The sequence below is a fragment of the Microtus pennsylvanicus genome, chromosome 4 (genome assembly GCF_037038515.1).
Source record: "Microtus pennsylvanicus isolate mMicPen1 chromosome 4, mMicPen1.hap1, whole genome shotgun sequence".
Taxonomy (NCBI): domain Eukaryota; kingdom Metazoa; phylum Chordata; class Mammalia; order Rodentia; family Cricetidae; genus Microtus; species Microtus pennsylvanicus.
The window spans coordinates 133,386,389-133,400,054 of NC_134582.1; the positions used below are offsets into that span (position 1 = coordinate 133,386,389).

A 13,666-nucleotide genomic window follows, 5' to 3' on the forward strand; every position below is an offset into this window, starting at 1 on the left:
TTTGTTTTGTTTACATTTCTATGGCCAGGAACACACAAGTAATATTGCATTAACTTTGTCATCACACAGTTGGAGGTCGGGATCATTTTCATGATCTAAACATTTATAGAAAAATGTTCCAACCAGGGAAACATCTTGAAGGGGGATGGGAACATTGTTAGAATTTCTGTTTGAGACTTGGCAGAAGAGGAGAGGAGAGAGTACTTAGGACTTTGAAAATTTCCTCTCTGGGAATTATTCTGCTTCTCCTTTGAGACCTATAAAGAAGTATGCCAAACACAAATCTCAGCAGAATTTTCAATTACGGACTTTGGAACATGAGGTTGGTGGAACATTGGAAGTAATCAGGGAGGAAGACTGTGGACTACAAGTATTAAACAGGTTTATTGTTGACTGGTACAGTAAGTTCTTGACATTTTGTTTGTTTAGCCAGTAAGCCTTAGCGTCCCCCTTAATATTCAGTGCTACAGTGACTTAAGCTTAAAGTTTAAAATAGATATAAGTATCAGTTTTCTTTGTATGCTGATATGCATTGTTCCTTTTTCTGTACCCAGGCCAATCATTAAGCCGATAGCATGGAGAGAGCTAGGTGCATGTGGTAGATGCTATGGTCCCAGTGGTTGAGGTAGTTAGTCAGAATCTGATAGCTAAAGCCAGAAAGCATATGTGTATACACACACACACACACACACACACACACACACACACACACACGTATATAAATGCTGGGATAACACCAATGGAGGACCTGGGTACTAGTGTCATTGCATCATTGTGATAGTAGCATTAAAATGAATCTCTCTCTCTCTCTCTCTCTCTCTCTCTCTCTCTCTCTCTCTTCCGGTTTGGTTTTGAAGCTTTCCATTTGTAAGTTACAGCTTTTAAAACTCATCTCCAGTGTTTCCTCACACACGTGCACAGAACTATGTACAGTTTTATAAGAAAGCAGAGTGGCCCAATGCTAGAGTGCGCTGATATTTATGTTTATTTTTATAGTGGACTAGGGATTTTCCTTTTCTTCTTTTTCCTTTGTTTCTCTTTTTCTATTAATAACTGTTTTGTTAAAACATGCTAAAAAGAAGCTCATAGGTCACCTCCTACCTTTCTGTTTTTTTTCACAGAATCATGTACAGGTCACAGATGTTTACTTAGTTTTTATGTGCACTTAGCTCACAGACATTCCAATATACTATAAATTATGATTAAGTCTTTGTGGTTTTGTGTGAAATTACAATTGAAATATAGTAAAGTACAGTCTTTTTAGCAAAGGGACAGTGAGTTTTAAAACTTAGGCACAGTTCTGTAACCACTAAACAAATCAAGATATAGAATGATTCCTCTCCACGAGATGTGGCTTTGTAGTTGATACTGCTCCCTTACCCAGCCACAGGCACCTGTTGAGGCTTTGTTGAAGTTAGCTTGATTCAGGAAATAACCATGCTAGATAAAAGATTAAATAATTATATTTTTATTTATTGCAAGGGGGAAACGTCTAATACAGGAACCAGAAGTCCAAGCTAAGCTATGCTGCGAGGGAACCACACAGAGAGAGGGCACATGGGCCACTCGCTGTTTTCATCTAGGTCCCCAAAAGTCACACCCTAACTTGGTCCACCTCTTATAGATAACCAGCTGGCAAAGATTTTCTATTACCTCCCTGTTTTGTCTAAATAAGAGTGATCCAAACCCAATGCAAAACTATATACAATAGGAACAGATATCAGGTATAAAATTACGACCAACATAAACAATATTGAGCAAGGAACACATGATAAATGTTTTAATAGAAATTCTATTCCAAAGACTCTAAGTCATGCATTGGAAATAGGCTTAGCTAAACCATAGTAACTATGACTACCTTGTCTTCAACTCCATTGAAGGCCTGAGAAGGGGATAATATTACTTGAGTAGGCAGTAAGTACAATCAAACAGCTTCCAAAGTGAGCAGTATATGACAGAGACAATTGGCTACCTGAGCAATCACCCAAAGTCTCATTTGCAATGCTGAAGCAACCAACTTTGGCTTAGGCCTAGTGTAGCTGACAGACCATTTTCAGAGGCAGGAAATTTTTCAGAAACATCTTACCATCTTGGCAAGATTTGGCAGTCTTTTTCCTTGTGTCCTGCTTCTCCAGTCCTGATACCATGTACTTTGTCAGTGGTGAAGGCATGGGAGGTTCCTTTCCCAAAGGCCAATTTTGCCAAGAAGAAAACAAACTCCTAGTGGAGTGTCTTCAGTGCTCAACATTCTCTTGGGAATAGATTGGTGCTGTCAAAAGCAATCATGTCTCATGTCAACAAAACCCTAAGTTATTTAAATGCTATGTTCTATAGATCCTTAAAGTGGTTGAGGATTACCTATCTAGGCAAAATACAATCTATGTATCTAAAGAACCTAATTAACCTGACTGTATATATAACAAACATGAACAACTATTGACCTATAATATTTAAAACCTGAATAACTTAAAGACTAAGACTTCATGTCAGAATATTAAATAATCTGTAAACAAATGTGCAACAAATGAGGACAATAACCTCAAAATGTAAACAATGTGTAAGTATCTTGATCACAGGTATGAAAAATATATAATGCAATATGAAAATATATCCTAAAAGTTGTATCAATATACAAAATGTTTTAAACAGAGGTAGAAATGTGTGTATGCAATCTGACAGAATGATTTTGCATAGGTGTACAAATATTGTAAATATAAATAACAAATATAGTTTGAGCTTGTATCAATATATACAATATATAAATACTATACCAATATAAATTCACTCTTTTACCCAGTATTATTATTCATGTGAATAAGTTCACACTATATTATCTATTATCCCATTTGATTTTTTCTTTCCTTTCTTTTTTTTTATCCTACATAGTTTTTACCCCAATCTTCTACCTTATACAAGTAAAAATCAACAATCCCTAAATGGTGTTCCCAACCCTGAGGACAAACTTTGTTAGGAGAGGGCATGTCATCTTCTTTCATGAAATCCTGTAAAAGTAAAGTGATGGTTAAGTTTCAAGATTATTGTCTAGTATAGTTGCAAGTGATTTCTGAGCGGTTGATAGGGTATTTTTGTTTTCTCCAAAGTTCTTATTTGAAGTTCTGGCCAGAACGTCATGAGAAGGTGCACCATGTAATCAGCCGGTATCCAAAAACCAGTCCATTAGTAGCACCATGATGTCATCTCAATCAAGTGGAGTTGTTTCTGAGGGGCCCCATCTTCTCCCTGGAAACCTCAAAGATTACTGCAGGATAAGGATCTGTAGGAAACTCTATTGTTTATCATGGAAAACTTAAACATTATTCATACAGACATACATTCAATTAAGAATATGATATAGACAAAATAGGCATGGAAAAAGTAAAGTCCTTTCTAGAGCCTTCCTTCTGTCTCATAGCAGATGGTTCCTGACATGAGGCAGAAACTGTGAATGGTCCCTTTAACAACATGCTTTGATTTAGAGAAAGAGCCATTGTCCAACTACAAAGCCAGCTCTGTATATGTTAAATGTATATGTTTTGATCACCTGTCCACATAAGTAATTTTACCTTTTCTTAATAATCTTTATTGGATAATTATTTTTCCTTCTGTCAGCATCCAAACATCCCGAGTCTCTTGAATATTTGAAGATGTGTATTTTCTTGTAAAGATAAGAGTCAAAGCCTGCCCCAACCCTATATGGTTTTCTCACCATCTATATGGTTGTCACCATTGTGGATGAGCTGTCATCCATTTTCTCAAGTGGTTTCTCTTTTTTAAAGAGAATCTTTATTAATTTTCATGGTATTCATAGTTTTTCTTCTCCTGTGGAAGCAAGAGTAAAACCCATTCTCCAATGTAGCACATCTCCTAGTTTCCACTGTTAGGTCAACACATCCTTGAAATTGAGGTCAATTCATCCTGAATTGAATCACTGATTGATTCAATTCAGAAGTTTTTTTTTTCTATTATCCAATGTTTCTCTGCTTCCATTGTTTCTTTCTCATTAGCATTAATAAAATTCAAGGTTAATAAAGCATAATGCAATCTATTTTTGGGGTTATTGTCCATCCCTTTCTGTTTGTGTACCATATCTTTTATAGTTCAATTTGACCTTTCTATAACTGCTTAACCTGTAGAATTTTTTGGTACACCTATAATATGCTTTATATTATAACAAGTAAAAACTGTTTCATTTTCTTAGAGACATATGCTGGACCATTGTCTGCCTTTATTTGTGCAGGTATACCAATGATGAGCATAATTTCTAATAAATGTGTGATTACTGAGTCAGCCTTTTCTGAGCTCAAGACAGTTTCCCACTAAAAACCTGAATACATGTGTATGGTGTGGTGCACATATTTTAATTTTCCAAATTCCATAAAGTGGAACAGCCATCTACCAGAACTTATTCCTTTGAGTACCCTTTGGCTTAGTCCCTGCAGGCAATGGTGTTTGGTTATAGAAAAAGCAAGTAGGACACCTCTTTATAATCTCCTTACCTTGTTGTCATGTAATAGAAAACTCTTTCTTTAAACCTTTACTATTGACATGATGTTTTTTAATGAAATTATGAGGCTTGCAGCACATTTCCAATCAATGATTGATCAATTTCTGCATTACTTTGTTCTAGAGGACCTGGCAGACCCATATGGGATTGGATGTGTGTTATGTATATAGGACAAAGCCTATTCCTGATTTTGTCTTGTACCTGAAAGAATAATAAAATTAATTCTGTATCATCTGGTATAAATTCAGTGGTTTCAATATGCAAGACAATTCTTTCTTCATATTGTGAATCAGTAACTATATTGAGAAATTCTTTAAAATACCATAGTAACATAAGAATAACATATAATTCTGCCTTCTGGACTTAATTATAAGGGCTTTGTTCCACCTCACTTAATTCTTCTGATTTATAACCTGCATTCCCTGATTTATTTGCATCAGTATAAAATGTACTGGCTCCAGTTATTGGTGCATCACATACAATTCAGTGAAGAATCCAAGAAGTTCTCTTTATAAGATTAAGTCTATTGCTTTGGGGATAATTGCTATTAATTTTTACCCCCCCCCCAAAAAAAAAACAGCAGAAGCTCTTTGCCATGGTTCATTGTCTTCCCATAACTTTTTTATTTTGTCAATAGTGAAAGGCACTATAATCTGTTCTGTGTCTACACCTGATAATTGATGAAGTCTCAATTTACTTTTTATAATTAATTCAGAGACTATTTCTACATACGTTTTTAATTTTTTTTACTTGGTTTATGAATTAAAAAGATCCATTATAAGATAATATCATCCCTCTGCATCAAAATTTCTATGGTAGAAATTTTGGAAGGCAATATGACTAGAATACAATTAATATTTGGATTCACCCTATCCACATGTGCCTTCTGTAATTTCTCCTCAACAATCATCAATTCCTTTTCTGCTTCAGCTGTTAATTCTCTGGGACATTTAAGTCTTTGTCACCACCTAAGGTTTTATTTAAATGAATTATCAGATCAGGTGTTATACCACCAGCAGGTCGTAGACTAGAAATGTCTCCTAACAATCTTTGAAAGTCATTAAGAGTCTGCAACTGTATCTCCTAATGTGTGCCTTTTGTGTTCTAATTTTCCGCAAACTTATTCTGTAACCTAGGTAATTAGCAGAATCTCCTCTTTGAATCTTTTCAGGAGCAATTTGTAATCCCCTTTTAGGTAAAGCTTTCTTTACTTCTTCAAATATTCTTTCTAAAGTATCTGCATTTGAATTAGATAACAGAATGTCATCCATGTAATTGTAGATTTAGGAAATTGCTTATGTATTATTTCCAATGACTGACTTACAAAGTATTGGCACAATGTGGGGCTTTTAAGCATTCCATGATATCTCCTAGTAGGCTGAGAATCATTATAAGTAGGCACTGTGAAGGCAACTTTTTCTCTATCCTTTTCGTATAAAGGTATAGTGAAGAAACAATCTTTCAAATCAATAACTGTAGGAGGCCATCCTTTTGGTAACAGAGAAGGCATAGGGATTCCAGATTGTAAAGGGCCCATAGTTTGAATAACCTTTTTGATAGCTCTAAGATCTGTCACCATTCTTCATTCTCCAGATTTCTTTTTAACACAAATTCAGGAGAATTCCAGTGGCTGGTAGATTCTATGCTGAGCATCTGGTTGCTCTTATACCAGCTGTTCTAAAGCCTGGATCTTTTCTTCTGTTAGATACCACTGTTTGAACCATATTGGTTTCTGAGTTAACCATTTTAAAGGCAGGGCTATTAGTACCTCTGAAGGTTTATCAATTGCTTTGTGTTTTTGTGCAGCCTGAATAGCTGGTGACCTTTGTCTATAGTATCTTCTAATATCTGCCCTAGAAACATAAGATTTTTGAGCTGCAGGAATGATAATCTGTGTACTCCATTGCTGTAATAGGTCATAACCCCACAAATTCATTGCAATATTAGCTACATATGGCTTCAACTTTCTTCTCTGTCTTTCTGGATCTATGCATTCAACCTATCTCATGCTTTGCTTCACTTGAAATAGGGTTCCAATACCTAGGACTTGAACATCTGCCTCTTGAGGAGGCCTGTAGTAGGATGAGCAGGCTCATCCTGCTGCCCAGCTAGCTTTATCCCCAAAATAACCACACAGAAACTGTATTAATTAAATTACTGCCTGACCCATTAGATCTAGCTTTTTATTGGCTAACTAACTCTCACATCTTGATTAACCCATTTCTATTAAATCTGTGTATCACCACATGACTGTGGCTTACCAACAAGATTCTAACTAACCTACGTTCATCTCAGGCCAGAGATTCATGGTGTCTGTCTGACTTTGCTCTTCTTCCCAGCATTTTGTTCTGTCTACTCTGCCTTTCTAAGTCTGCCCTATCAAAAGGCCAAGGTAGTTTATTTACTCAACCAATGAAAGCAATACAAATACAGAAGGACTTCCTACACTATTTCCCCTTTTTCTGTTTAAACAAAAAAGAAAAGCTTTCACTTTAACATAGTAAAATTACATATAACAAAACAGTTGTTATCAAGCAAGAATTACAGTTACAAAATTTATATCTATTTTATCTTTTATCATAACTAAGGAAAACTATAACTATCCATTCTTCACCTCCATCAAAGACTCCAGAAGGATATAATATTACCTAAGTAAACAGGAAGTGCATTGTAAGCAACTTCCAAAACTCTTGAAATGACAGAGACATCTCATTGCCTGAACAGTCACACAAAGTTTTTCTGTACCATTTGGGCATCCATATTTAGCCTACAGGCCCATAATATCCAGCAGACTTTTTCATGAAGCAGGAAATTTCAAAGACTGTTCAGTTGCTTTCTTCCATGTCCTACAAAATGTCTTGCAGACTCTTTTATGAAACAGGAACCTCGAAGGATCATCTCACCTTTAGGCAAGTTTAGCAGTCCTCTCTCTGTGGGTTCTGCATGTCCAGTTTATGCATCAATTTAGGCAAGAGCAGTTTCTTGCCCAAGTGGCTTATCAATTCCATAAGGAGACTCTTCGATGCCCATTTTCCGCTTGAAGTGGATTGGTGCTGCCAGGAGCAGACATGTCTCATTGTTACGAAAAGCCCTAAGTTATTAAAACATTACATGCCATATTCTGTAGTCTTTGAAAGATATGAAGAATGCCTATCTAAGTGAAATATATCTCTATATATCTAGAAAATCTAACTAACATGACTACAAGCTTGACTATTATTGATGATTATCCATTAACAACCTATATTTCCTAATTATACATTACATTTTTAAATGAGCTACACAATCACAATACCTTAATCAAGATCAGAAAAACATATACATTAACAGAATTGACCTGAAACGTGTATCAGTAAATCAGGATTTATGCCAATGCAAATTATTCATATTTATATCATATATCCCTTTAAATGTAAAAGAACATTTATAAATAATATTTGGGAATTTTCTATCCCATTGGATGTGTTTATTCTCACCTAGGTTCCTTCTCTCAGTGCATAGGTCAATACATGAGAATTGTTTTAAAATTTAAATTCTGAACTCAATGTCTTTAGCAATTACATTTCCCCTAAATATCTAGTATTATTCTGTCTGTAAATAATGACAATTTTATATTTTTCTTTCCTGATTTTACTCTTCTGTGAACACAAGTGTGTGTGCATGTGTGTATGCGTGCTTGAGTAGAGTTTTAACTGTCCATGTTGTTCATCCACATTGGATAAAGCCTCTGGGAATTGCTGAGTGGAAGTAGTGGTATCTGCTGGGCTTCTTTTAGTCTTATCTCCAGGAATATATCGAAAATTCAACCTAGAGTGCCATGTTTGCTTAATCCAGTTGTCTGTAACATTCTTTTGGCTCATAATATATATTTGTTTTTGAAAAAAAGTCATAACATGAGTCGAAATTTATCAATTAACCTTTTTACTTCTTTTGTAATTGTCTTGTGATGTTCAGATTATCCTTTTTGTTTATTGTAGTGATTGATTTTTAAACACTAGGGCCACTCTAACTATTCTTGAGCCAAACTTGTTGGGTTGATTTTGTTTCACCTACTCTTTGTGTACTCATATATGTATGTTTACCTATGATTTTTACCTATGTTAATTAACAGACTGGTCTTTCCATTCTTAAGACACACTCAGTCTAATTTTCAGGCCATTACATGAAACAGGCATGTGTCTACAAACATAAAATGAGGGGAATGCTTGTGTAAACATGTGCAGTATCCTAGGAAGCAGTACATTTTGATTGCGAAGTCCCCCTGTTTTTAGTTTACTCAGCATTGACCTGAATCCAGGAAAATTACTGTCTGAATGAGGCGTTTTTCAAGTCGAAACTGTTGGATTTCTATTTTGCCTACAGACTGTGTTTCATTCTGCCTGTCACTTTGTGGTCATCAAAGGGCAGGATCAGACACCGACATTGCTTGGCATAAGTTTCTTTGTGAGTTTTCAATATTCAAAGTAGCTCTCCCTCATGCAGCTCAGAGTGTATGATCTTCCAAGCTGCTAAAATATGCTGTCCCTTTAGCATTTGCTGTGAGTACGTCCACGTCAGTTAAAATCTAAAAGCAGTTATTTTCTTAATGTTCAGATTAGATCTTTAATTAAGCTCTCATCCCCTCCAGCATAGACAACAATGTCAAACATGTAAGCCCCAAGAGGTACCAGACTCATTGCATGCATGCATCTCCTTCAGTACATTTTGAAGAGACTTAAAAATAAAACTCCCACGAGAATTTCCTAAGGGCATGTAGAATATCTAATTGTAAACTTGAAATCTTCATTTAACTTGATTTCAAACTCTGTGACAGGCATTAAAGCAATAAAAATGTTTGTTTAGGTAATTTGCATTCAGTGTTTATCTTTTATCAATTAAATTTTGTTTTAGGTATTTAATATCATACATACAAAGTTCTCTGGTTATTCACAGAACATAGTGGTAAATAGTGGGAATGTGATTTTTTTTTAACTGGAGTTACAGTTGAGTCAGGCCAACGAGGTCAAGGAGGCCAAGTGCTAAGTGTGCAGCAGAACTGGCAACTGCCCATGTGACTTCACATTTGTTTCTTTTTCCAGGATCATTTATTTATTTTGGTCCACAGCAGTCTACTGGGGTGGCCAGGCTTGGAAGTCCTATTCTTACCAAATCCCCTACTGCCTCTACTCCATGCCAGGTAAGCAGCTCTGCTGAGCCTCCACTGTCTGTTCCGTGGATCCAGCTTTGAGCTCAGATTGCACTGATAGCAAATGCCTGCGTGTTTTCTTATCACTTTTCATGACGCTTTAAGAGGTTTTCAGGAGCTGCTTTGGTCTGAAATGTTCTGTCCTTCGAAAAGACTACAAGGTACCATGTACTTTGTTCTATTATAGGGCCTGCTAGAGCTTTCGTAATTTTAAATTCTTGTCACGTGGGCCTTTCAATGATCTAAAGTGGATGGTCTTTGCCTAATTTACTACCAGTTTTGCTTGAGGGTAAATTTAGTTGAATAAAATCAGTTAAGTAAGTGCCTGTCAAGAGGAATCTAAAATAGTGAGAAAGGATGGATATATGCAGAAAAACTACATTTATTGATATTTTTTCAGTGAGTCAGTGAGTTTCTTAATACTGCCAAACACACAACAGGAAGTGAAATTTTAATTCCATTTCAGTACAACAGAGAAGGAAGCATATCTGGGCAGGAATTTATATCTTTGGTTTGCCCCTTTCAATTGTGATATATATTGTTTGACCATGACTTTGGAGATAGTATCTCTACTGAAATGATTAGTATTAGTGTACATACTTCATATGGCCATAAGAATAAAAATTAATTAAATAATGCCCTGCATTTGGCACATAGTAGGTGTGATGGTTAGTTTTCAGCTTGAGAGGGTTAAGAACCTGTGTGGAAATGCAGTTTTGGATATGTCTATGATAGCATTTCCAGAAAGGTTTGACAGAAATGGGAAGATCTACCTCTAATGTGAAAGACCTCATCCCATCAGCTAGGGTTCTGAAAGAATACAAAAGTGAAAGAAAGCCAAGCATCATCTTTGTTTCCTCTCTACATAAGCAATATACTCAGGTACCACACACTCCCCTGCCATACAACAGAGTCATAGCCATACAGGAAGGGAGAGGGTTGCATAGAGCTAGGAAAGAAAACCCTACGTTAAAAAGAAGAACCCGGGATCTGGAACACACCAGTATCACGGGATATACTTTAAGTAAAGCTGCAGACATGGAGTGGACCTGGCCCAAAATAGAGCCTGTATATGCTATATGACATCCCTATCATGATGGAAGCCATGAACCACAATAAATCCTTTCTGAACTTAAGTTGCATTAGTCTTGCATTTAAACATGGCAGCGGGCAAAGTAATAGGTATTTAATAAGCAGTCCTTTGGCCTTCTATAAGACCCAACTCTCATACCAGAAGTGTCTGTCCATCTTGTTTATTTTTGCAGAGGTTGAGCATACGTCTAGTTCAAAAGGTTTAAGCTTATTTTTTAAATGATCTGGTCTTTACAGATCAGAAAATAATGACTAGATCAATACTGAAGCACACAGTAAATTTATGCCTCTAAATACATTTACTCAGAAAAAAAATACATTTACTCAGACATCCTTGATGATGAATTGCATATCATCTAGAGTTATAAATCTAATTAAGTTTTTCAGTTTGGGATAGATCTGAGTGTAAGTGCCTGGAGTCTTAATGGGTTGTCAGTTCGTTTTTTGTTTTTTAACTTTTGCCCCCTCCCATATCTTTGTGGGAATGAAAATTAAAGTCACTGTTTATCTTCCTTCCATTTCTACCTTAGCCAAATGCCCTCAACATGTTTCTACCTCCCCTTTATTTTAATTAAACTCTATGTGATAGAATGATATAGATTTTTTTGAGAAGCCCCAGGAGCAATTCTCAACACTTTAAAAAGTACTTTACAAGCTTACATAGCCTTATTCAAGGTCATACACTAAGTTATAGACACCAAGAGAAAGGGAATGGGATGTATTAATTTTGCCCTCATTCCATGTACTTGGAAACAAGTATTAAGAATGCATGTTTTTTTTTTAGGATTCAATGAATGTCACTGAAAAAGCCGTGTGTGTGTGTGTGTGTGTGTGCACGTGCGCGTGCGTGTGTGTTCTTTTTGAAGATGCCCTGCATATTTCATCACTATATATTTGTTGATGACCATTATTTATTGTTAGCCATTGAGATCCTAGGTTTTCATCAATGTTGAGAAAATTTTCTGTGTTTTTGGTGAAATGTATAACTTCGCTGGGGGTGATTTTCAATAGATCCCAGTGTGTACCACATTCCTGATGGCTAATGTTGACCTCAGAACTAAGGCTTTATCCCCAGTAGCTGAGTTAAAGGTTCCCCATTTTAATCATAAAATTGAAAGTGCTTCAAAGAACCACTATAGATTTGCAGAAGTATTTGGTTTTATTTTTGGAAGCAACTGTTTCAATTTTAACCATCTTTGAGCTGGAGAGGAGTCAGGGCTACTTGATAGCACATTCTAGCCTAGAAACAAGCAGTAGACTACAAGGGAGGCCATCTGTGGCCAGAGTTACAAATAGCTAATACTCTCACTCAGAGTCTTTCAGTGTATAAAGTGTCCTTACTTCCAAGTACAGGTTAATGTATGTTGCTTTCAGGAAAGTTACATAGGAAGCAACCAAACCAAGTTCCTATCTTCTTAGGTAATTGGAGAATTACCTCTGCTTCTCTGATTCAAAACATATTGATAATAGTTCTGTTTATGGAACAAATGCTCTTCATTATAAAATAATGCAGGAAAGCAGTAAAATAACCCAAGTTGGGCACTGTGATATGATTAAAGCTTCCACCTTATGAAATGATGTGATTATTTTCCCCCTCCACAGACCTATCAGGCTGATACCATTAAGACCAGTTTTTGAAAAGACTTTAAAGGAACCTGAGCTTTCTTCTGAATCACCTTTTCTAATAGCACAATTTAGGGTCATTTTGTACGAATTACCTTGTACTTTGTATATAGTCAACACATGGCTCCAACATGTACATTGTTCCTGCAGCTTGTCATTGTTCACAATGTGCACTTTCACTTAGAGGATTCAATAGTCATTTCAGTCCCTAGTGGAAACTTGGCACATTGCCTACAAATAGGAGATAGGACAACCAGAACACATGTGGACCAGAAGTCATCATTTCTCATTGATGCTGAAGTGTAGTTACTGGTTGTAATTAGCTAGGAAATATGAAATATGAAGGATATTAATGTGAGTATTAATATTTTCTGAGTTCACATTTGTTGCTGCCAAAAAACCCACAGTGTTTTACTGTTAGGATTTTGCCATTAAAGTCAGAAAGCAGATAATATGAACCTGGAGCTTTCAGTTTTTTTAAAATTAATTCTTGAACTATTCTGCAATTATTTTAATGTGTCTTTGCTTAAACACAATTCACAACCTTCTCTTTTAAAACATACACAGGAGAAAACCAGGGCAAAGGTGGATGTGAAGGGGGGGTTGTCTTTTATACTAAAGTTCCCAAGGAGCAGACATTTCATATCTGAACCCAGGTTTCTCAACCAATGCATGGAGTGGCATATGTGCTATAGGACCAAAGATGTTCTTATTATAGATGCTAAAATATGTATCAAGTGTGACAAAACTAGAAGCAAACAGGCTATATAGTCTGTTGTGAAACCAGAAAGTGGAGATAGCTGAGAGCAAGGAATACACCTGAGAAAGAGCAAGAAACCCATGCCCAGGAGTTCTGAGATAGGGAAGGGTATTAGTTACTTCTCGGTTGCTATGATAAAATGTCACACCAAGGCAACTTACAGGAGAAAGAGTTTATTTGGAGTTATGGTTTCAGAGGGATAAGAGCCCATCATAGAGGAGAGGCACAACAGCAAGCAGCAGTCACAGCAGCTGCATCAGGAAGTTCATAACTTGAACCACAAGCATGAAGCAGAGAGAGTAAACTGGAAGCGGTTTTAATTTCTCAAAACCCATCCCAGTGACACACTTCCTCCAGCAAGATCACACCTCCTAAACCTCCCCCAAACAGCACTACCAACTGGCCAGCAAGTGTTCACATGCCAGAGCTCATGGAGGGTATTCTCATTTAAGCCAACCCAGAAAGACATTGGGGCAAAGACTGTGAGAGATATGGGGAAAAA

At 36.3% G+C, this 13,666-nt stretch overlaps 1 protein-coding gene across 2 annotated transcripts in view; it reads left to right on the forward strand.

Moving 5' to 3' along the window:
* The window catches only part of Malrd1 (MAM and LDL receptor class A domain containing 1), a 598,349-nt gene that overhangs the window by 90,667 nt on the left and 494,016 nt on the right, over positions 1-13,666 (forward strand). For both annotated transcript variants that reach the window (XM_075971104.1, XM_075971103.1), the window contains one exon: positions 9,583-9,680. In XM_075971104.1, the coding sequence (XP_075827219.1) occupies positions 9,583-9,680 (98 nt within the window). The remainder of the gene's footprint in view (positions 1-9,582; positions 9,681-13,666) is intronic.